Below are 27,704 nucleotides of genomic sequence, written 5' to 3'. Positions count from 1 at the left end.
CCTCTGCCTGTCACTTCTGCTTGGATGCTGGTGGCTTTATTCCCCTCCTCCCTGCACTTCATAATCTTTCCCACGGGGCTCGAGAAAGCCATAAACCCTCCAGCCCAGCCTCACCCTCCCTTGTCCAGGGGCAGCATCCCCTGAAGCCACCAAAACCTTCCCTGAGAGGCTAGGAAGGAGGGAAACCCCCATCCCCTGCTCCTCTCCAGTCTTGGTGCCAGGGTGGGGAGGGGCCCTCTTTGCCCCTGCCCAGTAAGTGTCAGAAGTATCCTGGAAAGGAGGAGAAGAGCCTGGGAGAAAGGGGAAGGAAAAGGAAGAAATGAGTAGGAACATTTAAAATTATGCCTTTTCTCTCCCAGCTCTTTTGGGTAGAGCAAAATTATGGGTATTTCTGTGCAAATCCTGATTTTGGAGAGAGACATATGGGACAGGGCAAGGCTTGCTGTATTTTTAAGCTTAAATCTTTGATAAACTCTGCTCAGCACCATTCTTCACTGCTTTTCCTGCAGGCAGCTGAAGGCAGCTGAAGGAATTGCTGGTTGCTTTCATGCCATGGATCCCATCAGGTCCTGGGTGGCTGGAAACCCACCCCAATGGGCTTTGCACCACATGCAACAGGACTTCGGAGGACAGGACTACCACATGCGTAACGGAGCTGTGGGAGAGGCTCATGTGCCATCTACACTATAGCTATCCTGGATTTTTTTTTGCCAGCAGAATGGTTTTTAGGTTATTTTCTGCTATGATTAGATTTTTTTAAAAAAATTGTTTGTTTATTGCATAGTACCCTGGGAACTAGAAGCAACGCACTTGGGTGATGATGGAGGCACTATATAAAAATTGCTTACCACTATCGACTTAAACCTCTGCATCTCTGGAACTTGCTCTGGGGGGTGTTTCTTGTATCCCTGCCTGAGTCTGACAGAGACTTGGCAGCTTTTTTTATTTTTATTGAGAAAAACAAGAGCCTTCAGGCTGCCATGTCCTCTGAGGCAAGCTCAGGCTCTGCCATGGGTGTTATTGCAGTTTGGATCACTGGGGTAGTATTGCACCTCTGTTCCAGGGAGGGGGATTTGGCCCATTTTCAGTGCTCCTTCTCACCTAGTAAATGTCCTAGAGGAAAGCTAGCAGGTGACCAGCACTTACTCTCCGATCTCATCCCACTTCTCCATGCACGTCCTCATCATGAATGCAGCAGAAAATATCCCTAACATTTTTCTTTATTCTGCATACCACATTTTTCAAGCTAACTGCTCTAATTGCTTTCCTGCCCTCCAGCCTTTCTCGTGACTTGGTGCCGCTGTGCCTGTAACTTCACATTCCACTTTCCCACTGAACTCACTCCTACAGTTCCATATGGCAGAGATCCCTGAGCCCTCTTTGGGCTGCGGAGGTCCCAGGAGGGCAAAGAGAGTCAATGTGGAAGAACCTGGTGTCCTGCCATACTGAAGAGCTTCAAGCTCAATGAGTGATCTTTTCTGTATGTGTGTAAGTCTTTTCTTTGCTCAAACAAAAATGCCACTGGAGCTCCAAATCCGGCAGGCAAGCAGTTGTTGTTGAAAAAAAGGAAACCAGATCTCACACGGTGTTTCACCGTGTTGCTGCAAAAGGTGTTTGGGACTTCCCTGGCAGCGGGAAGTGGGTGGTGTTTGCAGTGCCTGGTGGCACCCCTGTGCTGACCTAAATAATGTACTGCTTGGAGGACATGCTCAAAATTAACATCCCTGGATTTGAGTCTGTGTTGTGCCCAGTTTGTTAAAAAAGCAATGAACTCGGGCAGCCTGGCTCCCCATCACTGCCCACGGGGTATCAGCACCTGTAGCGCTTTCCCAGGAAGGAAAAAAAGGAAGGGTGAAATAATATTTTCATCTAGATCAGCCTAAAAAGTCTTCCTCTCCCCATTTCTCACTTTGCTCCTTGCCAGCTCTATTTGGCAGCTGGACAGACCCTTGCTGGAGGTGCATCACTGAGAGGTGCATCACTTGGAGGTGCGTTGCTCAACTCATGGATAAGCAGCACCCAAACCCAGACCCACAGAGGGGAAAATGAGCTTCATCCCGAGGAAAATCTTCTCTTTGGTAACTAGTAAACTCTAAAACAGCCTCAAATATGTGCCAGCATAAGGGGCAACAGATAATTTGTGCCAATTTGGACTGTCCATTGCCCTACCTGCTTGAGAGGAGGAGGAGGGGGAAGAAGGGTGTGTGGGTGCACACATACCTGCGAGGGTGGCCCGAGTGGTGGGACCAGTGTCGCGCGGCACCAGGACTTCGTGGTAGTGCTCCCCAGCCAGGGTGCTGTAGACCACCCTGTAGCTGTGCGCCTCAGCCTCGCTGTTGTCCCAGGCGAGCTCGAGGCTGGCGGGTGTCCGTGAGCCCACCCGCAGGTTCTTGGGGGCATCGATCTCTGCGCAACACAAGGGAGAGAGGCACAGTCTCACTGTCGGGCACCGGGAACACACCCTGTAGCCTTGGCACAGCTAAACAGCAGCTGAGGGGTACCGGGTGTGATGTCATGTGTGGTCCCTCCTTGCTGGGGCATGTCCCTCCAGAAAGGGCTGGGGCATCTGCTCTTACCTCCTGCTCAGCAGAGACTGGTAGATGCCACCCATGAGACTGACGCAAGTGCTGGGGCATTCACAGCATCCCTCAGTCACTTTGGGAGCTAATTGCATGTTATTTGAAAAAGAAAAGCATTTTTCCCCTATATTAGAGTAAGGGAAACTGAGGTGGCATGCCTAAGAGAAAAAGGGCTCTGTAGCAGCCACGCATTAGCCTGAACTGCTCTTAGAAGAACCTTGAGCATCTTTACAGGCTCATTCATGCTCAGACATTGCCCAAAGGGTTTGTTTATTAGTGCTGCTGAGGCTGTGCACCAAATCTGCTCTGGTTTGCACAATAAACCTCTCCAGTGAGCAACGGGTTGGTGCTGGGCAGGGAGTGGGCGCCAGCAGACGTGGGGTAATTACTGCTCCTTGATGGATCTGCGTTTAGGTGGGGATTTTTTATGTTGCCTTTTAGAAATAAAGCAAGGAAGGCTAACGCAGCAAATCAGTCAGGGTGAACATCTCGTCCGAAATATTTATCTATAGAGATATATACACACACAATTCACACACCGCAGTTATTATAGCAGGAGCCTAGTATCCGCCAGTAACGTACATGACAAGTAATTTATATACCATAAACCAGCACTGAAATACGTGCTCTACCTCCTCCTTTATGGCACGGTAAATTAAACCTGTTAGCTATCTGCAGGCTTAACATTAATTAAAGTTTTACTGACCAGTTAGGGTTTTCAGAGAAGATATAAAATAAGATAACCATGTTTCTGACTGGACTGCTTTCAGCCGCTTTGACTGCTGATTCCTCAGGCAAGGCATCCCGACGCTGAATGGGAGCAAGCATCGCCTTGAATTCAGACCTGTGCTTGCTGTTTTCGTGCTTTTGAGAATTGCATGTTGATCTACGGGTGCTATTAAGAGCATAAACTGCTGGGTTTTAAAGTTTTAGCTGTGTCTGAATGGGCACCGCTGCTGGTGGGGGCATGTGTCCCAGGCAGCAGCAGATTCAACCTTGATGCTGCAGCGGGACGTGGCCAAGGTGGGGTTTGCTCAGGGGTTGTCATCTAAATGCAGGTTTTTGAGTCACCTGCCTGGTCACTGGCATCTGGGATCACCTGGGCTGCCCTGGGGACCATGCGAGCATCCCTGTGGGGCACAGGGCATGAAGAAGACCTCTTGCACTGGAGGTTTGGGGACTAAAGAGAAATGTAGGCACTAGTGGAGACGTTCAGAAGGTGGTTTTAGGGTGTGTGTTTTAGGGTGAGCTGAATCATTTGCTCTGCCTTGCTCTGCATCAGGATTGTGATGGGATGCGGGGCACCTGCATTCAGGCATCTCCATTCAGACCTGCATCTTAACCATCATGTTTTCATTGTGCTGATTCCTCCCAGTACACCAGATTAAACCCCAGCTCACTCATGCCAGGGGAAAACCAGGTACCACTAAATCTCAGATACAAAAACCCCTTGATGTGGCTCCAGATTTGCAAAACCCCATGCTCGTTGCAGGAGAGCCCATCTGCAGATTGCAGCAAGCCATCTGCCCATGCTTGCTGGAGGCTTAAAAATTCATGCCGGTTCTCCCAGCAAAGCCATCTAGCTACCTGTGGTGAACTGGGCGAGGGCTGGCCGGCTCTCGTTGGCACCCCGGAGGGCACTGACGGAGAGGTGGTAGCAGGCGCCGGGGCGCAGGGCCTGCAGGGAGTACTGGCTGAGGGGGGGCTGCAGGCGGAAGGTGGTCCTCCCGCCCTCCCCATCCGCCAGCCCGTACTTCAGCAGGATGGCATCCACTTTGGCGCGTGGCGGCGTCCACTCCACGAAGGCCACTGTGTCGGAGACATCCCGCACCAGGATCTGCGTCGGGCCATCGATGACTGTGGAGGAGGGGGGGAAACAGGCACCTGTTATTTTGGGAGAGTTAAATGGGGAAAGGTGGCAGCTTTGGGGACACCAAACTTCAGGGATGCTTCAACACCACCTCCAGAGTGGCCTGAATTAGCAGTTGAGGACACGGCAGAGAGGTGGCATAGACAAAAGACATGACCCCCCTGCCCCAAGGTACTCAGAGCGTTTGGTCCTGGTGGGTTCCCAGTCCCTTGTCCCAATCTCCTGACTCTTTCCTGAACCCTCTCCCCTTCACCAATGTCTATCCCAAGCTGTGGACACCAGAGTGGGACCCAGTAGCTCTCCCATCGATGCCCATTACAGCTATAATACAACTCATGCCCTTTTCTCAAGCTGGTTATGGGCAACAATTCCTCCCTGGCTTTTTCAGGTGGCATCTCCCAGGATAAAACCTCCTGTGTCTAAATGTGGTCCACTTTCTTTGCTCCTAGATAACTACTCGTACTTCACGATGCTTTGAAAAACATATAGTTTTCCTTTGTGACCAGCTCTTTGAGCCATTCAATCTGCTTTTATCGATGATCTCCTTCCATTCAATTTACTCTTTTCCAGGCCTTTCCATCACTGGCAAAATTTATCAGCAATGATATTATGTCATTTGAAAGGCGTTGACAATGTGTTAAATAACGTGGGGCCAAGGACTGATCCAAGCATCGAGAACTGAGGAATGTCTCTAGAAATGTTCCTGCTTTGGTGCCAGCTCCTCGTTTGTTGTTAAGCTGCGGGATCAGCTCGTAAAGCTGTTGATGTCTTATCAGCGGGGAGAGAGGAGAAAATGCAACTGCTCTGGCGAGTCTTCATAACTAGCTGGGTGTGGGACTACGGTGGGTGTCCACCAAACCCTCTCAGATAAAGGCGTCTTAGCTAAATTCATACCAGAGAGCTACTGGGAGACCATTTGGGACATTTCTGCTTTATTTTGCAGAGAATCGGACCCTTCCCTCCTCCACATCTCCCAACACCTGACCTCTGGAAATCATGGGCTCAAGCCTGGGTGATAGATGCTTTGAGTTCAGCAGGACCTAACCAGTGCACGGATGGATGGACGGGCCAAGCCTGGCCATCAGTCCTGTGCCGTGGCAGCATTGATGCATGGAGCCTGCTGGGCAGCCCGTTTTATCACTCACATGATCACAAGGTGGGTGAAAAAACCCACGCTGGTTCTGCAATTCAGCCTATACTGCACGCAAGTACATGTAATATACTGTATGTATTAGAAAATGACACTGAATAATAAGGATGTGCTGAATGCTGCACCCCAGGGTGGGAAGTTCTGTAGGACACATTGTGGGCAGGGACCAGGGAGAGTTAGAAAAAGGCATGTGGGGGAATTGGGAGCAGTGGGGTGAGGAGAAGGGAGGACAGCTGGGAAGCATGGTGTGCAGGTAGGAGCTGGGTGTTCAGCTTGGCCAGGACCAGGTCATGCTTATCCAAACCCTGAATCTCCAACTACCTTATGTGGTCCAGTCATTCAGGGAATGCTGGGAAGCATCAAGTTCTACTTAGCTATGCAACATGAAATCACACTTTTGCTGCTCGATCCCGGCACAAGATGTTGAGGCAGAACAAGGATGATGGGGGCAAACCTATGGGGGTGCTGCAGAGGAAGTCAGACACACCAGCATGAGGTCACCTTCACAGAGCAGAGCTGGGAGCTCACCACCCCATCTGTGTTCCCCTGCAAAGGTCAGCTGCTGGGTTTGAAGTACCAGTCTATTTTTTGCTGACTTCCAAGGGAAAGGAAGATTTGGGCTTGACCAGGAGATGTCTCTGTTAAGCCACTTCGAGCATGGAGGCAAGGCGAGAGGACAGGACTGTGCCGAAGAAGCTCAGACCTGCAGCAAGCTGCTGTTGGTGGAGGGACCCTCCCTTCGCTCTCATTGTTGCCTCAAATTAGCAGCCTGGAGAGAGCATCACCTCATTATAACCCTCCGGCAGCTATTTAAATGCTGTTTCCGTTTGCAACAGCTTGGACGGAGGTAGATGTCTGCCTGACTGCCAAGGCAGACTGCAGCAGATCTGATGTGGAGAGCCTCTTCTCCCCAGTAAGCTCTGCCCATCGCCACGTCTCCTTAGGCAAGGAGAAGACCCATTTGAATTTCCTCTAGCCTATGGGAGGGACCAGTGACCAGCCGAATAAATTGGTTAGGAAGGGACGTGCTGTTGCTCCTGGCTCCCTGCCCTGCTGCCTGATTTGCCTGAAGTGGTGGGAGTAGAGGGCATTTAGTGGCACAAAAGCAGGTGGGAGTTTGAATCTGTTATATATGAGTAGGCAATACATTTATAGAGATGTTTCTTGGGGGCGTCCAGCCTCCAAAATGCGAGATTAGTGAAGGGGAGGAATTTATCCAGCTATATAATAAAAATGGACCTGAGCCTTTGCTCCCAACTCCATTAACCTTGCCACAGTTTCTGTGCTTGCAGAAATTCTGAAGGGAGAATGAAGAAGCTGTTGCTGCAATGCACTTGTAGCTTGGGCACTTAGCTGGTGCTAGTTTTATTCCTGCCCATGCAGTGCCAGGCTGCTCTTGCTGATGGGACCTTATTGTGGCGACCAAATCCTGGGCACTGTCGTGCTGCCCGGGGTTGGGCTCACTCACGGGTTGAGACGCTGTCGGAGGTGGGAGGGCTCCTGGCTTGTTCCTTCAGGGCCACCACGGTGACAGTGTACTCTTCCCCAGGCTTCAGCCCAGTCTGGTTGAAGGTGGTGACGGTGCTGGGGAGCTGGGCGATCACACCGCCCTCATTATTCTGCCAGGGAGCAGAAATAAGCGTTAAAAAAACCCAACAAAAAGGTGTTTTGAAAGGTGTCCCCCCATGTTGCATCCTTCCATGCCCAGCCCTGCATCTCCAAATCTCATCCTTGCCCTGGCACATCCCACCATGGAGATGCAGAAACCCAGGGTGAAGTCACCCACCGAGCGTGGAGCACCCATGTTGTTAGGCTGAGAAATCCTCCCCCATCACTTCTCATCCCCTCCCTCCCCCCTCCCCCGACTTCTGTATTTTGCCATCTGTGTGTCTGCTGTTCTCCAGAAGAGAAAAGAGAATCAAACCAAAGCCTGGGATGGACTCCTTTTCCCTGCTATTCAGGTGCCAGGAGCCTTCTGTTGTTCATATATAGGTATGAAACTGTAAGATCTTTATTTTGCCATCCCCTGCTTTTTAAGTATCTTTATTAAACTCATTATACATTGCAGTTTTGCTCTGAAAAACTGTAAGGCTTTAAGCAACTGCAAATGTCACCTTTCCTGCCAGTGTTTGGACAAAGGATCTTTTCTTGCTGCTGTCTTCACTAATAACACGCTAAACAAATCTTTGCACATAGCTCTCAATTCATATTCATCTCTTTTCTCATTAAACAGGAAATCTTCCATTTTAGCCATAAATTGCCATCTTACCTTTCCTAATTTTCTTTTCTAAATCTGTATTCGCTTCATCTTTCCCCCCTCCCCATCTCCAGTGCACACAGCAGATGGGCGATCCCTGCCTGACCTGGCTTTGGGGGGGTGAGAGCATCGTGGGGACCATGGAAGGAGGATTGCTCTGCGGGAGGGTGCAAGCATCTTTATGGGGATGCTGAGGACCAAATCAGCATCCTCTCACCCAGTTTTCATGAGGACAGAGAGAGCTTGATTTTGCTCGTAGAAGTTATTTGTGATGCTGCAGTTATAACTCTGTTGTTTTTAGCCTCTGGGACCAGGTTTTGGTTTTATTTAGGGTGTGGCAATGGTTTAGTGTTTGCCCAAGCAAGCGTTGCTTCCAGGCAGTGAAGGAGACAGCACCCTCTGCCTTATTTTAGGAGAAAAGCTGATGATGGAGATGAGAGAGTCCAATTTCAACAGCCAACGAGCAGGAGCACAACTGTGCCTTTACAGCTTGACCGATGGATCCAAGAACTTCAAAGCCCAGTGAGCTACATCCCTTCCTCACCCCAAAAATCTGCATCGAAGAACAGCCGTCCTTTTGCACCTTATCTCTTCCTTTAAATCCTGAACTGTTTCCATTTGGTTTTAAGTTTGAAGCTTAAAAATGGAAAGGAGGACTGACGGTTTGTATTTTGGGGCTGTCTTGAGAAAAACTCATCATTGAATTGATGACCCTGTGGGGAGAAGTTTGCTTCTATCCCAGCGATTCCTCACCCTAAAATGGATATATCCCCATTTATCTGCTTCAGGGGGATGCTGTTGAGCTTAATTCCCAAGTATCAGTGAAACGTTTGAAAGATAGCTATTTTTTGCTTCCAAAAGCTCTTCCCTGATGCTGCCTTATTGTTTTGGCTTTTATTCTGACAGTGAATGAAAATTATTCCAGGGTTTACATCTGCAGTACCTGAACTTCGACTTCTGACACAATTTGCATGTAGATGTACCCAAAATTGCACCCAGATCCTTTCTAGCCTTTTTGGAAATGAGGGAATGAGCTATTTAAAGCAATCAGGCCCTTGCTTCGTGCTGTATAATGATACTTTACATAGCAGTTAAAACTTTGGGGCCAAATTCTGCAGTTTTCCACTGCCCAGAGCTGCCTTTGACACCAGCAAGGGTTTTGTACAAGTGAAAACATCATAATTGAGCCCTTAATCAGCATTTCTTTTACTGCTGGGGCTTGAATGCTCTTGTAAAGAGGCTCCATATACAATTGAAGCTATACTTATGGCTAAATGGTGTAGAAATTATGAATATAGATGAAATACTTGATGTACAATTTTTGTTGCCATGCATAGAAAATATGAGATATTTAGGGCAACATTTTCATCCTTTCATCTTTTCTGGCACGATTTCTACCTGTTCATCACTGTGATTAAAATTCCGTGGCAGGAATTAGCTGTGCCTGGGACTCGAGGATGCTGAAGGTTGATGTCTGAGAGACGGTGGCTGCTCGGTTTGATCCAGGCTGCTTTGGGTAGCTTAGTGTGCAGAGAGCAGGGATGAGGAAGAGGAGGAGGGGGAAGGGTCATGGCAAAGGAGATGGAAGGGAAATGAGGGGATGACAGCAAGAGGCAGTGAGTCTGGAAGGGTTATTTATTTATATGCTTGTCTCTTGATTTTATTGGGGAATTTCTTCGAGGACATCTATGTCTTGACACCAAAGACTACTGGGGAGATGCAAGCTGGCACCTGAAGGTTGAGGTGTTTGGGGTTGTCTGATGTGAAGCACACAACTTGCAAACAGAGGCTCTTTTTTTTGGAGGTGGGGTAATTGGAAACTGATTTAGGATTCTCTTTCTCAATGCTTTTAGGGTGACCGGGTGTACCTCGTGATGCCATGTGTGTGGTGGCGGTACCTTGGGGATGAAGCTGATCTCCCAGCCGTCGAAGGGAAAGGAGAAGGGCTCCCACTGCACCTCCACTGTCGTCTCTGTGATGGTCTTGAACTTCAGCCCCTGCGGTGTGGCGAGGTCTGGAAGGGAGCAGGGGGTTGTGAGCAGAGCGGGATGGGTGTGTGTGTTCTGCCAGTCCCCACCCTGCTCCCTGTGGCTATTTTGTTATCTGGGCAATGAAAATGGGGAAGCTTTTGGTAGCTGTTAGCAGAGATTCATTGTCCCCACTTCAGGAACGTTGGAGGGAGAAGAGGGAAATGCCTGGGCTGCTGAACACTGAAGGTTCCCATTGCATTATTGTGTGAACAGAGTGAGTGATGGGGTTGCAAAAGGGGTGTCTGGATAGTTTATGTTTCCCCCCTGCCCTCTATATCTTTAGTTTCTGAGGATCCTTTCTGGAGGTTGCCATTACAGCCTGATACCCCCATTTTCCTCTGTGCATCACAGTCCTGATCAGGACTACATATCTCCTGATGCACAGCAGCATCCCCTCTTGCTGCTCTATTACCCATGTCATGGGGATTCATCATGGGGAACCCATCCAGGAGTGGGAGGAGAACCTGTGACTTCTGTGATATATGACAATATTTTCTGTGAGGAAAAAAGTATAATATTTTGGGCCATATTCTGGGGGCTTTAATCAAACACTGAAAGTTTCTTTGATTTTTAGTCATTTGCGTTTTCATCCAGACTGAGTCTTTCTGCAGAGAGTGGACACATTTCCCACTTTCCTGTATCCCCATAAATGGGGATAAAAATATTCCCAATATTATTTTTTTTTGAAGGCACAAGTTTCTTCTACTGGAAGATTTTTTATGGAAAATGTGAGCCAGCTTGAACATCACCTCTGGTTATCTGGGTACCAAGCGACAAGTGCAGTAGGATACTTACTGGTCATCACCTTGGAGGTAACAGGGATGCTCAAGACATCGCTGATGACCGCGTAGATGCTAACATTGTAGGCAACACCTGGCTCCAGCTCCGTGATGGTGATGCTGCTCCAGTCCCCAGGCACCCGCTGCTGGAGCTGGGTGCCCGCCAGCCCTGCCGGCTGGTATGAGACAACGTACTCGGTGGCTGCCCCGGGGCTGTCCCACGTCAGCTCGATGGAGCTGTCGCTGATCCCTGTCACTCGCAGGTTTTCAGGAGGAGCCACTGATAGGAAGGGCAGAAGTAAGGAGAGCGTCAGGGTGTGCGTGGCTTATCCTCCCACCCGGCTGTGGGGAAGGGTGCATGGTTCTGCTGGTGGGACATGGGCATGGGGTTTGGGCTGGGGGTTATGTGCTGTCTGTGGCTGTATTAACTGCTACAGTAAGTCAAAGGCTGAGGAGAACTGACTGCAGCTGCTGGTGCAGCAAGGGTTCACCACCGATATTGGGGTGAATCTCACTGGCTTTTTCTCGCGTCCCAAACTTTTGCCTGTGGCATCTTTGGGGACAGGGGCAAGAGGGAGGCAGACAAACTACAAGGCCTGAGCAGAACCTATGTGACATGCTCTGTCAGCTATGGGTTTCTCCCAGGCTTTATGGTGCTCTTATGGGTCTCTGGGTACCCTGAGGCCCTTGCTCGTACATTAGGGTCTGGCTGTCCCCACACATGCCCCCACTACCTGATGAGCAGTCCTGCCCTTCGTAGCCTTCCTCGCAGATGCAGAGACCATCCCGGCAGACCCCGCGGCCACTGCAGGCGTTGGGGCAGTGCAGCCACCCGCAGTCCTCCCCAGCGTAGCCCTCCTGGCAGACGCACGTGCCGTTGACGCAGTGGCCCTTCCCCGAGCAGTCGCGGGGGCACCGCAGCTGGGAGCAATCCTCCCCAGTGAAACCCTCCTCACAGATGCACTCGCCGTCCACGCAGAGCCCACGGGAGCCGCAGCCGGCAGGGCAGCGGAGCTGCGAGCAGTCCTCTCCCCCGTAGTCGTTGTCGCAGATGCACTGGCCCTCCAGACAGATGCCGCGGCTGGAGCAGCCCCGGGGGCATCGGGGCTCAGAGCAGTTGCTGCCCGCCCAGCCCTCCATGCACACGCAGCTGCATGACTCCAGGCTGAAGTTCCCGTGACCGCTGCACTGCGGGGTGTAATCCAGCTGCCCTGCAAAGACGCAGGACCAAGGGTCAGAGTCCACCAAGTGGGAGGTGGGAAAAGGTCAGCATTGGTCCCAGGTCGGCCTGTTGATGGGCTATGGGGAAGGGGAGCAAGATGTGGGGCAAGCAGGGGATGGTCCTCCCTCTGGTTGAGCATGTCCAGCTCTGAGGAGCCGGTGCCTTTAGGGCTGGCAGGGGCAGAATTGGTGATGTGGACTTATGGAGAGGTTTGGATGGGTCTCCAGGAGTTTGTCTGTCCCCTTGGGAGTACTGGCCTCCATAGCTATGGGTGCCATCAGCCTTGTTGGGGTGCAAGTGCTCCCTTTGGTTTCTCTTCAGTTCAGCACTGAGTCAATGGGAACCTCCCTAGAACTCTTACTGGGAAAAGGCTTCCCTGGCCAAGCCTTCAGCACCAGCCATGACTCCTGTTGTCTCCTCTCCACCTGCTGTTCCTTTTTACAGGTAAGAGATCCTGGCGTGCTCACCCTCTTTCCTACAAGAAGCAGATATGTACCCAAAACCACCATCTTCATCCCTATCATGGTGAGCCAAATTAAGATGGAACCGTTGGCTTTGCACAAAGTATCAGGGGTTTGGGTGTGATGGGGTTGTGGGAAAGTGGGGAAAGCACGTGGCTGCAGTGGCCACCACCTCTCATGTCCCCTCTTTACCTGTCAGCCTTGCACAGGACTCTGGGGCAAGGAGGGATGCATGGGGATGAAGGCACCGGTCACTCTGACATTGCCAACACTCCCCTGTTTTGCCCCGTAACATGGACCTGTTGCTCCAGCTTGGGGTTTAACCCAGCCAGGCTAATTTTTCCTTGCTAATTTTTACTGCTTTTCTTCCTCGTGTGAACTGAGGAAGAACAGAAACCCCTCCGTGCTTCCTCTGACCCTTGAGAAACCTCTGCACCACAACGATCCTAAGCTGCAGGACTTTTTGTCTCCCAACTAAGTTTTCCATCCTAGCTGAGCTATTTGATCAGCTCTTCCTATGGGGGTTGTGGCAGACCCTCATGTAAAAGGGGTTCAGTTACAAGCTGAGACAGACAGACCAGTTTGGGTTACTTTGCAGGATGCTTCCCATCTGAACTGTGAATACTGGGAATGACGATCAGGATCGCTTCAGATCTCAGTCTCTAGTTAAGCTATCAAAAGAGGAGAGAGGATGCTTGTAAGTGTGCTGGAAGAGAATGGCTTTCCTTGGGGAAATGCCTCGGGCAGTGGGGTAGACATCCTGATCTCCTTTGCTGTGCAGTGAATTGAAAGGAACTCTGGTAAAAATAAATGAAATTACTCCAGTTTTAGCTCAGTGCATCTGCAATCAGAGTGGAGACTCCATGAAGCGATAAATGTTTAATGGGACTGTCTGTGTATGTTGCAAGTAACCCAAATAGGCCCATCAGAGTTTCAAATTAATTCCTTTAAAACATGTTTTTCCCATTGCATGCCCTACGTGATTTTAACCCTTGCTTTGTGTACACCAGTGGCATGTATGTGTGTTTTCCGTTTTGTCTTAATTATTAACGTAGCTGATGACTGTTTCATTGTGGGGGGATGTGGGCTGAGCCCGCAGCTGGAAATGCACTGACTTCCACCGGCTGCATGGGAGATGTCAGCCTGAGCCACCCTGCTGCGTGTGCCGTCCCGGTTTCTCCCTCCCCGACCCACACACCCTTAGTCCAACTCTGTTGAGCTGAGTGTGCGTCGCAGCCATTTCATTTTAATGTGTCCTATACATAGAGGAGTTGGGGTACCACTGAGAAAATCACACTAATAGCTGCAAAACTTAAAAAAAGGCAGGGGCCATTGGGGGAAAACGGGTTGCTTTTAGTTTTAATTCCTCCCTGTGGTTTTTCTTGGCCTGAAAAGCAGTTTTCTGCTGGAAAGATGTCTTGCGTGGGTCTCCTTGCTTGGTGGCTTTTTCCTGCAGGGAGCCCTGGTGCATCGGAGCCCCAAGCATGCCTGGGCAGTGCAAGGGATGGACATCCCCCCTTACTGACTTCCCTGAGACATAAGGAAAATCATCAGTATGCTGGCTCCTGCGCTTTTGAAATGCAGCCTCTAGCCCAAACCTTTCCTAACCCATCTCATTTCAACTGCATGCTGCTTCCCTAGCTCTGAGGAATGGCTGCAGTGACACGAGGGGCTGTCTTTGATCGGGTAACCCTAATGGGGTCTCTTGGAGGACTTCACCAACCACAACTATTTCTATTCAGCTGAAGTATCCTGTTGATGGGTTTGTGCCTTTGTTATATGTTTTGTTTGCATCCTTCATGGTAACAGAAGTTATTCCCTGTATTTTTTATTCTTTTTTTTTTTTTTTTTTACCTCAGCTTTTCATATGCATTCAATCCTCCCACAGAGAAGATAAAGGGGTTTATTGCCAGCTCCCGCAGTCCTGTCTTCAGCTCAGGGACAGCTTAGGAGATCAGCAGCTACATGTCTCCTCCCTGTCCCATGAGCCGTGGCAGATATCTAACAGCATTGCAAGGACTGCAGGGTTGGGAGATCACCCTGCTCACCCCTCACCAGCAGTAATTTTATCTGTAATGGGGCTTCAGCTCTAGCTGTTACAGGGTTTCTGCAGCGAGTGGGGTGTGGGGACTCAAGTGACCAAATCCCTCCTGGGGGTTTTCCTGCCTTGGAAGACCTAAGCCATGCTTTTCCCCTAAAGCCACAGCCACATCATGGGTGAACATAGGTTTTCTTCTGTCACCACTCTGAGTGGCATCACTGGTTTTGCATTTATTTCTCCTGCCTTTTGCTCGAGCCCTCAGTCCCCAGCAAGAGCTAACAGGATGGCATTACTACCTGTGGCTGCATTTTCTTGGCAGCAATTGGAGTTGCATTGGTCCCGGAGCATGGAGACCTCCCTCTCCAGCATCTCAATCCTGCTCAGCAGCTCCTGCAGGGATGGAAGGGAGGTGGAGCACTTGCAGGCCTGCTTGGGCAAGTTTATCCTGTGGGTGAAGGTGACCTGGTTCTCGCTGTCGGAGGTCTGCTCTGCGTACTCTGCCAGCCGGTCGTCTTCTGAACTCACCTCCTCGGCTGAAGACTTGAACATGGATGAGCAGCAGCTGTCCAGGGGGATGTTGATGTTGTAGATGTGGTGGAAGACCATGGGCTGCTCTTTGATAGGTGGGCTGCAGTTGGCAAGGCCACCCTCCTCATCCACTACTGGCCTCTCAGCTGGCTCTGTTGTCACTTCTAGACGACACTCAAAAGGCTTGAGGACAGTGCCCAGCAGAAGCAAGTTGAAGCTGATGAGCACGTTCCTCAGGACTGGGTTTTCACTGTCAGTCCCCATTTTCTTGGGAGAAGAAAGAACCTTCTAAGCCAGCCTTGGTCAGCCAAGTGCGGGGAGGACCTGGGGACATAGAAGAAAAAGAGCATAATGGTTGTTATCCCTGAAACTGTGCTCAGTGCTGAGAGTCAAGCCCTTCTGGGCAAAATCATCCAGAAGATGTGGGGCCAACTCAACCCGCACACAGTCCTGCTGGCTTTGGTGGAGCCTTAATCAACCCTGAGTGGAGCCTATGGCTGGTGGGGAGACATTGCCATAGCCCTTGAACAGTGACAGAGGCATATTCTTGATGCTATTATTTACTTTTTTTAAGGAAACAGTTAATCTGGTACTAACAAAGCATCGAATACCGATGTTTTCACCAGAAACACCCTGTATGGGATCTGCTTTCAGTGCCACATCAGAACGGCATATAGGGTTCAAAGGGTTAACACATGGGTGATGGTGACGCATCCCTGCGCTCTCCTTTGGTTGTCTCCCATGCCCCAGAAGCTGCGCCCGGGTTGCTAAGCTTCCTCCAGTAGCTATAGGAACGGTAGCCTTGATGTTAAACACCGTTAAATTACACCACACAGGCTCCAGCTTGTTCAGGTTGGCGGTCTGAGCAGACAAATCTCTCCCGTTAAAGTGGCTTCACCCCCTGCCTGTGCTCTGGATTATGGGTTAACCTTGCCTTGATTTGGAACAACATAACTTCTCGTTCCAGTATCGATCGTGAGCCCATGGGTGGTAATCCAGCCTCCAAGGACCACATTTATCTCCAGTCTAAAATCACCAGTGCCAGCCCAGTTGTGCTCAGGATGGATTCAGCCCCATTACTCTTGTTAGAACTCTTGTCTGCTGACCAATACTTAACTCCAACTGGTTTGCCATGAGGAATTTCTGCGAGGTCCATCAGAGGCTAGCACTAACGGGCAGGCGAGGCTGTGTCTGCAATGTCATTGCACCCAAAGATACTGTATGCCTTGTGTTTTCTTTGCAGAAGGTAGTTTACATGCAGGCAGAATGGGATTGCTAGAGTGTGGCTGCTCAGAGAGGGCACATTGTGCTGTGGTTAGAGGCTCTCAGTGGAGCCCTAGCACTGCTTCAGTGTCAGGACAGCTAATTAGAGATTTCCAGCTAATAGCTGCCAATGCTCGATTGGATTTCTTGCAGTATTTTAAGAGGGAATGTAAATTGCCGTGTTTGTGGCTCCCTAACTATGTTGGGTTTGTAGGACCTGAACTGATGAACGTTGGAGATGTGCTCTGTGGTTCTTTCTGTACCAGCAGTGCAAAAGATGCAGCAAGTACATTAAATCTGGTCAGCAGGCTCTTTACACTGCTGGTAAAAAGATGCAAAGAGCTGAGAACCTCCTCGCTGCATCACCAAGCCCCAAGAAATTGTGGGGTTTAGGTATTCAAAGGTATTATTCATGGCTCTTGAATTGTCCAGGTTTAATTCATAACTAACTTTAATAACTCAGTATTTAGTAACATTAATAACTCTGTATTTAGACTCTAAGAGGGCTTAGCCATTCATAAAGGTTTGAAGACTATGAATAAGCACATGGGACTACACGGGTTAGTAAGAACTTAAAACCACCAAACACTGGTGTAAACCATTTGGATGGGACCTGCCTTGAAGGGCCACTATGTGGAGAGGTGCAAATTGCCACATCTGCCAGATACAACATGATCCTCTTCTGGGACATTTGGTGGCAAAAGGAGATAAGATGTCAACCTGGTCTGATTCAGCTGCCTGTTGCAGTAGCTCTCATACCAGTTCCTGTAACTGGGAAATGGAGATGCAAAGGAGTGGCAGCTTGAGCCTTTCAACAAGCCACTTAAAGCCAAATCTCCCAAGCTGCGTTTAGTGCAGATCGCATAGGTCTGGACTTGGGGTTTCACAACTTGTCCACCCTAGGGCATGCTGGCCACAGTGAGCATGAGGTGCAGGGCAGTGGGGATGATACCCTGATGGCTTTTGGTGGATGCTTCCAACTTATGTGGGGTTTTCTCCAAGCCATGGCAGCAGGGTGCAATACTCCAGTGGATTAATTTTGGGTTTTTTTTGGGGGGGGTGGGAGAGGCTGGTGGCACTATACTCAGCTGTGGATCACAGCTGAGACTCGCTTGGGGCTGTTTGCTGCATCTGACTTTGCCGGTATCTGTCAGTGCCATAATCTTGAGCAATTGCTCTCCCTTACTTCTAATGACTCTCCTGCTCTGGAGCACCTCTTCAGCTCCCTGGGGAATGGCCATGCTTCCTTGCTTCCCCTGCAGCTGAATGAAAATATTTGTTTACTGGCTTCTCTCCTACAATACGCCGCTACTCCAGAAAATATTACTATTCAGCCACCTCACAGCATTCGCAGAATTATCCCATATTACTGCAATGTTTCTGCTGTACTTTTCTTCTCAGCGCCCTGCTTAATGCCTGCTTCTCATGAGCAGGTACCTGGGACTCCTTTGGTAAGCTCTCTTCTTTTTTCCTGGTTTTAGGAAAAGCAAGAAAAATGGAAATAACTCTATGGTGGGGTGGTGTCCTCCTTCCCCTTGACTCCCATGGTGGTTCTGGCCATGCTTGCAGAAGACAGAAAGAAGGGGGGCACAGAGATGACAACGGGAGGGAGTGAGAGGGGTGGGATTGATGTTCCATAAGTGATGATTTGGGGCTGCGCTCTCAGATCCTGACCCCTGCCAAATCCTCTGCCTTCTGAGCTCTCCAGCAGCTCCTGGGTGGCCCTGACTGACCCATGGAGACACTTCTTGTCCCTATGTAATGGGGCAGCCGTGACAGGAGAAAGCACAGGGACAAATTAGTGCCAGTTGCCTTTGACTGACTTGTTGGCATTTGAGGCTAACTACCCACTCCTTGGCCTCTTGCTCAGCTTTTTTGTTTGTGCTCAGAGTGGAAGTAATTGTGGCTATGAGCCAGCTGCGCAGAGCCGGGCCAGAGCTTCAAAGCAAGCCTTCTTGCAGGATTACAGGAGCAGCTTAGACATGGGGAAATGATATCCTACCCCTCCCCACCTGTCAGATCCAGCCTGGCTCAATAGAGACGCCAGAGCCTGTTTGTGAGCACAACTGGAGCCGAGGGATGGTGGGAGAAGGGCTCCAGGTGGATGTGGAAATGAAAGAGTGGGAGATGGGTTGGTGGATAAAGTGGGGTGAGCAGATGCACGGTGGAGATTTCTTGCTAATGACAGCGAGCAGGTTGGGTAGTTAACGACTCTCTAACCCACAGACCGAAAGCCATTCATTTGCTGGTAGAAACTGCCAGGTTTATTGATCTGAATCTCTTTATCGGCATATTAATCCCAGCAGACACCAGCGGGATGCTGCCCAGCTCTCGTTTCCAAGTGGCAAGTCACAGCATCCCCCTCCAGCCCTGCCCAACGCAGTGGCCTTGGGCACGGGGTGATGCTATAGGGGTGGTGGCATCCCTGTGGCACAATGCTAAGGGAGCTTTATCTTTCTTATTATTATTAGAAACAAGATGATCGAATGAAAAAAAAAAGAAAAAGTAATTCTGCATTCATTAGGTGCTGGGTCAGGCTTAATGCCACTAGCTGGGCTCTTCGCTGTGAAATGGTGAAAAGTCACCCCCATTTGGGCTGTCCCTGACTCAAACCAGGCTGAATCCATGGGGTTCTGCAGGACAGGAGGATGCTCCTTGGGGCCCTCCAACCCACAGCAGACCATTTGAGCCATACATCCCTATTTATCCTGAACTTCTTCCTGGAGGATTGCGTTGACAGCTCTGAAGCCCTGTCAGATCTGTGGATGCATTCCCAAGGTCTGTCATCTCCATCCCTATCTGGTTCTGCTTTGTCTCCTGTTCCTCCTGTCAATGATTTTCTTTTCCCTAAAGGACCCCATCACTGCGAACTCAGCTGGGGTGGGTTAGTGCAGAGATTTGGCTGGCAGAGCTCCGGGGCTGCATGCACGGTCTGACAGCTCGAGGCTTGTCTACTGGGGAAGAGAAGTTGCATTAACATTCCTGCTTCAGGTTTCTCATCCTCCTGTCCTCCCAGTGCTTTCCACCCCAGCTAATGCTGCCATGCCCATAACAGAACTATTCAAAACCATTGACTGAGTGAATGGATCCAGGACTATACATTTTTATCTTTCTCCCTGTACAAGGAAAAAGAAGCAAATTTCTGTGGTCATTTCATGTGTAAAAATAATTGCATCAGGGCAGTTTTCAGGGGTGCTTTTTAGTCTTTTTTTTTTTTTTAATTTCACCTTCATTGTCAGCAAGTTCCAATAAAACTCCAAGTTGGTGGCATTCCTGGTGGCTTCGGTCTGGAGGAAAACCTCATGGTCAGGGCACAGAAGGCAGCTTTGAGCCCAGCGCTTTCCTGGCATCCCATGGCGACGTCTTCTCCTTTGCTTTCCACTGGGCTGGGGCAATGCCTCTCCATCTGCTTGCACCCAGGACAGGACAGTTGATCTCCAGTTGTCTCTGGCACAGCATAAGGTTGAGGCTACTGCTTTATTTTACCAGAGCTGATTTCCATTGCTTTGCTTTGCTTTCCCTGCCCCACCTGACCCAGTCCCTCAGAAACATGGGTGTCTGAATTAAAGTTCGAATTAAAGATTTATTAAAATTAATTGTGAAGTTTGGCAGGCACTGAGCTCTCAGTTCCAAAGCATTTCAACTTTGGGGAGCTGTGAAAGAATCAATCTGCTGCAATTTCTGTGTGGTGCTTAATAAAAAAATGCACACAATAGAAAACTGAGAAAAATATTTGAGGCCTTTTGCCAAACATACACCACAGCAAAGTGTTCTCTTTCCCTCCTGAATGACCTCTCTCCATCCAGGATTTGTGTCTTATGGGCAGTGAAGGAAGAAATAGAAAAACTCTATTAAATCCACAGCACATCCACCCTAATTATATATTTTCAGCTATTTTTACATTTTGCTGATGGGCTGTATCTGTGTGAGCAGCTTGGTGCTGGGAATGCAAAAGGGAACCCGCGTGCGGTGATGCTCAAAGCAGCTGTGCCAAGAAAGTCATTAATGGTGTGACAGCGGTTTTTGGGGGAGGGGATCAGCATCACCCAGAAATGCAGTGCTGTGTCCCCCAGCAGCATGTGTAGCCCCTTTTTTATTGCTTAGCAATATGAACGTAGCAAAGGCAAACTGTGCCCCAGGGGCTGCTGCGGGACAAGCGCAGGGACATCAGATCTGCACAGCAGGGATGATGCCAGCAGTTTTATCTCCAGCAAACTGCTGGAGATAATTTAATATTTGGATGGTCCAACAATATTTCGATTTTCATGCCAGTTTTGGTGAATTGCTTTGGTTAAAAAAAAAACCCAATGATGCCTGGAAAGATGCTTGAAAAATTAAAACATTTGTTTCTCCAGCCAGATATTGTGTATTAAATTGCTTCTGAAGTTACTAAAGATGTGAAAATGAAGTGAATGTTTTGGTTTGGGTGAGAAACAATTTAATCTACCCAGAGCCCTTAGAGATATATGTGTATATATACGTATTTATATGCATTTATTGCATTATCTTTTCCTGAACACTGGATAAACCACAAGCTCTGCTTTTTGGTGCAGATGGCAAACTGGAAAATCAGATCTATTTGGAGTTCAGACCATCACTCATCCTTAATGCCAACCAACAAACCATCAAGAAACGGAGTTTGCTGCCTGCTTCCTCGGCATGGCAGGAGCAGGAGCAGGCAGATATTAACTAACAGCCAGCAGTCTCTGAGCTGTGTTGGGGCTGGCTGATTGGAGCTGTGATGTGTTCACTGACGGAGCTAAGCTGGCAGGAGCCAGACCGCCACGGTGGATTTGCTCCTGGCTGCTGCTAATGGTGGGAGCAAGCCCAGGGCATGGTGATGTGTGAAGCAGGCAGGAAGCCTCCAAGTGTATTATTTGGGCTTTTATGTTGAAAAGTGTGTTGGAGGTTTCCCATAAACCAAAAAAACCCTGCTGGATGGTTTTCAAGGCTTCCAAAACCACCCTGGAGATACCCAAGTGCTCAGTGCAGATGGTGCCTGCTGAATGTTACAGCAAGATGCAGCCCGTGCAGCTTTCCTCCCACTTGCCGGGCTCATTGGAAAGGCAATTCAGTTCCGTGGTGTCCCTGTTCTGCTCCCAGCCATACACTTTCTGTTCCAAGGTGACCACACAGCTGGGAAACCGAGGTGGATTGAAAGCTTTGAAGCCCAGCTCTGGTTTTTGTTTGACCTCCCAAAAGAGGCTGCAGTACTCGCTGGTTTAGAGCAACTCATTGCTCCCGTGCATCAGTATCATTATTGGTTCTACACTGAAATCTCTCTTGGGTGCCACAGTCCTCCAGCCATGGCAGGTGAGGATGTGTGCACGGGAAGGCTCACACCTTGCTGTTCCTTTGCTTTGTGATCTGGTGAGAAGCTCTTGTGATTTGCCCATCTCACTGGAAAGAACTTGCATTGCATCAGCCACTAACCAAGAAATAGTGGAATTAATTGGGTCAGCTCCTCGACAGCTTGAAATTGCTACAAATTTCATGTTGCGATGTTGATTTGCACCAGTAGGACCCTCCTGAGCAGAGGTAGAGATTCAGCATGTCCTGCAGACCTGATTCCTTCCTGCAGCTGTCTGAGGGGGAAGAGCACTGGCTCCCAGTTATTACTAACCTACTGATCTGTTTTAAAAGGTCTTCATTGCATTGGTTCCCTGGGCTTCGTGGCAGAGTGAAGGTCCTTGCTACGTGCAAGCAAATGGAGTCCTCTTCCTGATCAACTCCTTCTGCACCCTCTGCCTAATTGCAATCCTTGTCTCCCCTCTAAACAAACCTGTTTCAGGCTTTTTGGGGAATTAAAAGAGATGGAAAGCTTAGAGGAGCGAAACATCAAGTTCCTCAATAACGCTGGTTAGTTGAAGGCCAGACCCTGTGGACTCATGGGGCCGGAGCTGAGGACCAACACTGATACCTGCACCACACTGGAAAAACCCAACCGAGTCATTTCATGCTGCCACCAAGCAGCCCTCAGAGAGGGAACGATTTTTGCCCTGCTGACTAATTACATATTTAAGGATGAAATACTTTGATGCTTTTAGCGGTGTTCCCTAACTATATATGAAGGAAGAAATCTATGGTTCCCCCAACTGACTACAAATGCTGCCAGCTTAATAATTCACGCACGCCTCTGTGATTGCAGCCTACGTTATATCTTGCTTTCATTACATATTCTTTTATTGAATTGCCATGGCATATATCAACAGCCTCTATAAGCTCCCACAGGAAAGCAGGCAGTGGCTTAGCGCAAAGATTTCAGGGGGAATCTCCTTTCATTTTCCCATTAACAGGTAAAGCCTGGATCCAGCGTTGTCTCATTCAACTACTGCCTCCCGCCTGCTCCCCTGTGAAGCCCGGGGAGTCTTCAGGGTAAGTTTCATTTTTGCAAGAGTGTTGGCTCTAATCTGAGCCCATTCCAACATTTTACCAAGCAAAGTACAGGCTGGGCAATGAGTGGATTGAGAGCAGCCCTGCAGAGAAGGACTTGAGGGTACTGATGGTTGAAAAACTGCCTATGAGCCAGCAATGTGCGCTCACAGCCCAGAAAGACAACCATATCCTGGGCTGCATCAAGAGAAGTGTGGCCAGCAGGTCGAGGAAGGGGATTCTTCCCCTCTTGTGAAACCCCACCTGGACTAATACATTCAGCTCTGGGTCCACCAACATATGGGCATTAGGGGCATTGACCTGTTTGAGCAGGTACAGAAGAGGCCATGAAGATGATCGGGAGGGCTGGAGCAGCTCCCTTATGAGGACAGGCTGAGAGAGTTGGGGTTGTTCAGCCTGGAGAAGAGAAGGCTCCAGGGAGACCTTATAGCAGCCTCCCAGTACTTAAAGGGGCTACAGGAAAGGGGGGAGGGACTCTTGATCAGGGAATGTAGGGATAGTATGAAGGGTAACAGTTTTAAACTGAAAGAGGGTAGATTTACACTACTATAAGGAAGAAATTCTTTACTGTGAGGGTGGTGAGACACTGGCACAGGTTGCCCAGAGAAGCTGTGGCTGCCCCCTCCCTGGCAGGGTTCAAGGCCAAGTTGGATGGGACTTTGAGCAACCTGGGCTAGTGGAAGGTGTCCCTGGCAGGGACGGGCCCCCCATGGCAGAGGGTTTGGAACTCGATGATGTTTAAGGTCCCTTCCAACCCAAACCATTCAATGATTCTATGAAATTGTGATGCTTCATTTACATATATTTACAGGCAGTAGCAGGTACGTTATCAGCTCCCCCTTCAAAGCGACTGCGCTCAACCACGCACCATGAAAAACGCTTGCTCAGTGCAAAATTCACTTGCGTGACCAGCTTAAAAAGGTGGACACCTAATTTTGCAATGAAAGCCAATGTGGACACCTAAGTTCATAATGAAAGCTGTTAGCAGTGGGCTTGGGCAGTGGCCTGGCCGCTACCTGTACCTCTTTGTTGCAATCAACCCTGGTCTCTGTGGGTGATGCTGAGATGCAGGTTGCAAGCCCATGGTGCAGCACATTGTGGCTCATGGTTAGATGCTTTTCTCCGTCCTCTGACACCAAAAACAAGACCCATGGTGTCCAGTATCCTTCAGGAGGGTGACCCACTCCCTTCTGGGTCCATATGTGACACCCTGCTCTGGCAGTGCCTGAACTCCCAGCTCCTAATGGGAGTCGCTGAGTGCCAAAACTGAACTCTTCCATAACAACTTATGAGGCTGGACATGTGATCTGAGTTGTGGTGGGTGAGTATTTGGTAGACTGGCCCTTCGAGTGCTAAGATTTGATGTCTGTTGGAGATGGCCTTGGCTGCCTCAATGCTGGGACAGCCCTGTCCCTCGGGACTCCCTGCCTATGAAAACTCATCACGTCCTGCATGTCACACCATATATTTTTTCACCCTCAGTTATGAAGTAACCCCCTCCTCAGTGAGCCTGTATGTTGCAGAAGGGTTAATTTTATCCTTATGCCATATCTCTGGCAGTTAAAGCAGTTTCGCCAAGGTGAGTCTGGGAGCAGAGACTGGCATGGCTCCTGCTGCTCACCCAGCATCACCATTTGCCCACAAAGCTGCTCCTGGGGTCATTGTTCCTGCCCCATGCCCGGGAAGACATTAAATTTCTAAAGAAAGATTTTGGGACTTGGGCCAGGCCTTTCCAAGATGCTACTCTTCAGTGGTAAAGCTGTGCACTGCATTTCTGAGCCCGGCGATAACTGCTCTGCCTGCCTCAGTGGCTCCCGGAGCTCCGCCGGAGATGCTCGGAAGCCGTAAAGGAGGAATTAACCGTAATTACGGAACATCGCAGGACGTAAACACCCTCTAAATCCTCTTTAATTACACGGTACCACTTAATTACATGGCAACTGGAATGTAAGCGCAAAAATAAATATGATTTCAGTTTTATCTTCAGCAGGGGCACCTGTAATTAATTTTGGAGGGTAATGTAGGACCCAGCTGAATGCGGGCATGGTGTAGACCCTGCATGCACAGTACTGCAGAGGTGCTTCTGCCTCCTGGGCAAATTTCCCTTCTTCTCCCTCTCCAACAGTCACATCTTTGCCACCCTTTCCCATTCCCCCCACAGCGACATCCCTCTTTCTCTCTGCCCATGCTTAGGCAGAGACTTGCAGACATCAGGGTAAGGCAGGACTGGGCAGTGGGGTACCTGCTCATCCTCCAGCATGGAGAAAACCAAGCATGAGAGCCTCCATGGTTAATTCATCCCATCTCAATTATGCTGTGAACCCACAGTCCGTAACCAGCTGGTGGGATTCGGATCCCTCCCAGCCATGGGCACAAGGGTTTTTTTCCCATTTGCTCCCAGCACTCAGCTTGGGTACCAGCAGAAATCCTCATGCTCATGTAGCTGATGCTTGGCTGTCATGTTGCATTAGAGTCTACGAGTCAACCCGGACCTCCTTGGGACTTAGCCAAAATGAATGCAAACGACCCAGCTTGGGATGCTCTGTCGCCAAAATGCCGCTACCCATTACCCCCAGCACAGATCAAGTGTACAGCTTCATGAAGATGAAGGAGTGTGCGACGAAGTGCAAAGTCCCGTTCAAGAAATCAGATGTGCCATGACCTCCATCACCCCGTATAATCACCACGTGCTGCCCGCACAACCATGTTTAAATGGATAATGACGCTGTCAACCAGGAGAGGAAAATCCCTGCTATTATCACAGCTGTTTTTTTAACCATAATGAGGGGATTATGGCATTTTCCCCTGGGAACCCTAAGCAGGAGCACCCAGGAACTCAGATTGCTTTCAGAAAAAGCAGAAGCACTTGCTGAAGTCAAATGAGCATTTTTTTTAACTTGCTTTTCGGTTTGCCTAGTCATTTATACCCTGACCTGAAGTCGGGGCAATGGAAAAGAAACGCTCATCTGGTGTGTTTTTGCATTAATTTTCCCCCATGCACATTATTTTTACACAGTGGAGATGAAGCAGAGCTGATGTGACCAGGGTCATGCATGCTGTGGCTTTCTTCTACCTGCTTTATAATTCCCCATACTAGAAAAAAAACAGATTTTCCTTCCTTTTTAATACATTGCTCAAACTAAACCTTGCCTTAAGGCTGATTTACGCACATATGCAACCTGGCTGGTAGCAGTAGGGATCGCGTTGCTTGAACCCTCCAATAATTGATATTTTCTACTTGCCTTCACATTGTAATTTCCCCCTGAATATTCAGCACAACAGCAGATACTTTTGCAATAGATTTGGGGATGGAACAAAGCTGCTACGGTGAAGCTGGCTGTTGCTAGAGGGTGGTTTTTCTTGGGCAAAGCTTGTCCCAGATCCCTTTTGGGGACCTGCAGGGTGTCCTCAGCAGGGGAACAGCCTTGTGGCAGTGACCACAAGGAGCATGCAAATGTTTTCTATCATTTCCCATCAAATAGACAGCCGAAGAGAGCACAAGCAAGTCGGAGCAGAGAAATGAATTGTAGTCCTGCTGCAGAGACTTCATTTGATAAATAATGTATATAGAGTTTGCAGTAATAACTGCTTTTTTCCGACCCAGGCAGCTGGGTTGGGTTTGACACATCTTGGATGTATTCCTCCTTCCAGGCAGTGAATGGGATGACGGGTGCTCGCTCCCATGGTGGGGAAGGCAGGACAGGGAGTGACAGGCTCTGTTGTGTCAGATAGGTTAATCTGGGGCTTTTTTCACTTCTGACGAGCCACGTGTGTGTGTACGGAGAGGAGGCGGTGTTTCCAGGCACTGGAGGAGGAAAGAGCTGCACTGGGGGCAACAGGGCTTAGGAAAGCTCCCCAGGTTAACGTGTGGCAAGGACATATGGCCAAGAGGAGACGTATAGCCCTGGGTCTTCATGCCAGTACCAGCTGCCCTAACACCAGGATGCTGCACCCTGACCTGCCTGCCAGCCCCGGTCCAGCCTGATGCTGAAGATGTGGTTTCTCTATCCCAGGACCATGTCCCTTGTCTATCCCCTTGTAAGGGGTGGTCCTCCTCTGAAATCTTTGTTTTGGCTTCAAGCATGCTTCCCAAAGAGTACATGGCATCACCCATGGGTGGGCTCCCGAGGAAAGATGGGACCTTGAAGATGACCAGTTAAATCACCCCTGCTTATCCCTGCACAGCACTGGGAGCAAGAACTTCCCTTTACGAACCCATGCTGCTGTCACAACAGTGTGAAGCGAGGTGGTCGCATCACCTCCCCTCCCCAATTTGCTATCCCTTCGACTCTAACAGCCATAGCAGTGGGACAACCCAGCTGGCAGGTTTGGCCATTGTCCTCCCTCTTCTGACATCTCAAGATGTAGAGGTGGGAAAATGGGGGCTGCAAGTGGGTCTCTTTAGGAAGCAAAAAAAAAGGGGAGAATTTCCCCCCTGACTCTCTGCCCTGATTCTCTTAAAAACTGCTTTCACAACAAATAAGAAAAAATGTACATCTTCCCAAGGAACAAGTTGAGACTCCAGATCCCTTAATGTTTCAGGGACTCATTTTTGGGCTCCTGATGAAGGGCAGGGGGGGATAGAGCCTGTTCAGCCCCAGGTAGTGAGAGGGGCTCACAGACATAGGACAGAACTGGTCTGGGTTTTCAGGATGGGGGTCCTCTACAATAAGTTATGCTGTGGTGTGCAGTCAAAATCCCAGATTTCCTTAGGTTATACCTTCCTGATAGCTAGGACAGCTGACACAGACTGAGGAGCTGGCTGGGCGCCTGCACAGACCCCCCAGTGCCACTGGAGGTATATAAAATGGCTTTAATCAAGGCACGCCAGAGATAATACTCTTTAGTCATTTTTATAGCAGGCTTTGAAGGTTTCTACTGGAGCAATTTGGTTAAAAATAGATTTGCTTCTGTTGGACTTTGGCGGAAGACCTGGACTACCATATTAATGAAGGTGAGTGGGAAAACCCATATCTCTCCCTGTTCTACATCCCTGTGGAAGAACTGGAAATAGCCTCGGTGCTTTTATTGCAGGGAAAAACAAAATCCTTGGGAAGGGAAAATAGCTGTAGTCAACATGGGCTTGCACCAGCTGAAGATCTGAGTCACGTTGGGGTTTTATTGCTCTATA

At 49.4% G+C, this 27,704-nt stretch overlaps 1 protein-coding gene across 1 annotated transcript in view; it reads right to left on the bottom strand.

Moving 5' to 3' along the window:
* Nucleotides 1-27,704, bottom strand: part of TNR (tenascin R) — an 81,645-nt gene that overhangs the window by 18,590 nt on the left and 35,351 nt on the right. Inside the window, exons 2-8 of the mRNA XM_074833031.1 lie at nucleotides 14,686-15,241; nucleotides 11,400-11,876; nucleotides 10,682-10,945; nucleotides 9,755-9,870; nucleotides 7,068-7,218; nucleotides 4,167-4,436; nucleotides 2,221-2,406 (exon numbers count right to left, since the gene is read on the bottom strand). Coding sequence (XP_074689132.1) covers nucleotides 2,221-2,406; nucleotides 4,167-4,436; nucleotides 7,068-7,218; nucleotides 9,755-9,870; nucleotides 10,682-10,945; nucleotides 11,400-11,876; nucleotides 14,686-15,181 — 1,960 coding nt within the window. The 5' untranslated portion in view covers nucleotides 15,182-15,241. The remainder of the gene's footprint in view (nucleotides 1-2,220; nucleotides 2,407-4,166; nucleotides 4,437-7,067; nucleotides 7,219-9,754; nucleotides 9,871-10,681; nucleotides 10,946-11,399; nucleotides 11,877-14,685; nucleotides 15,242-27,704) is intronic.

Source organism: Strix aluco, chromosome 8, assembly GCF_031877795.1.
Source record: "Strix aluco isolate bStrAlu1 chromosome 8, bStrAlu1.hap1, whole genome shotgun sequence".
In the NCBI taxonomy this organism is placed as follows: Eukaryota; Metazoa; Chordata; class Aves; order Strigiformes; family Strigidae; genus Strix; species Strix aluco.
The sequence above is the reverse complement of the archived record's forward strand: the minus strand, read 5'-3'. Positions and strand labels throughout refer to the sequence as shown.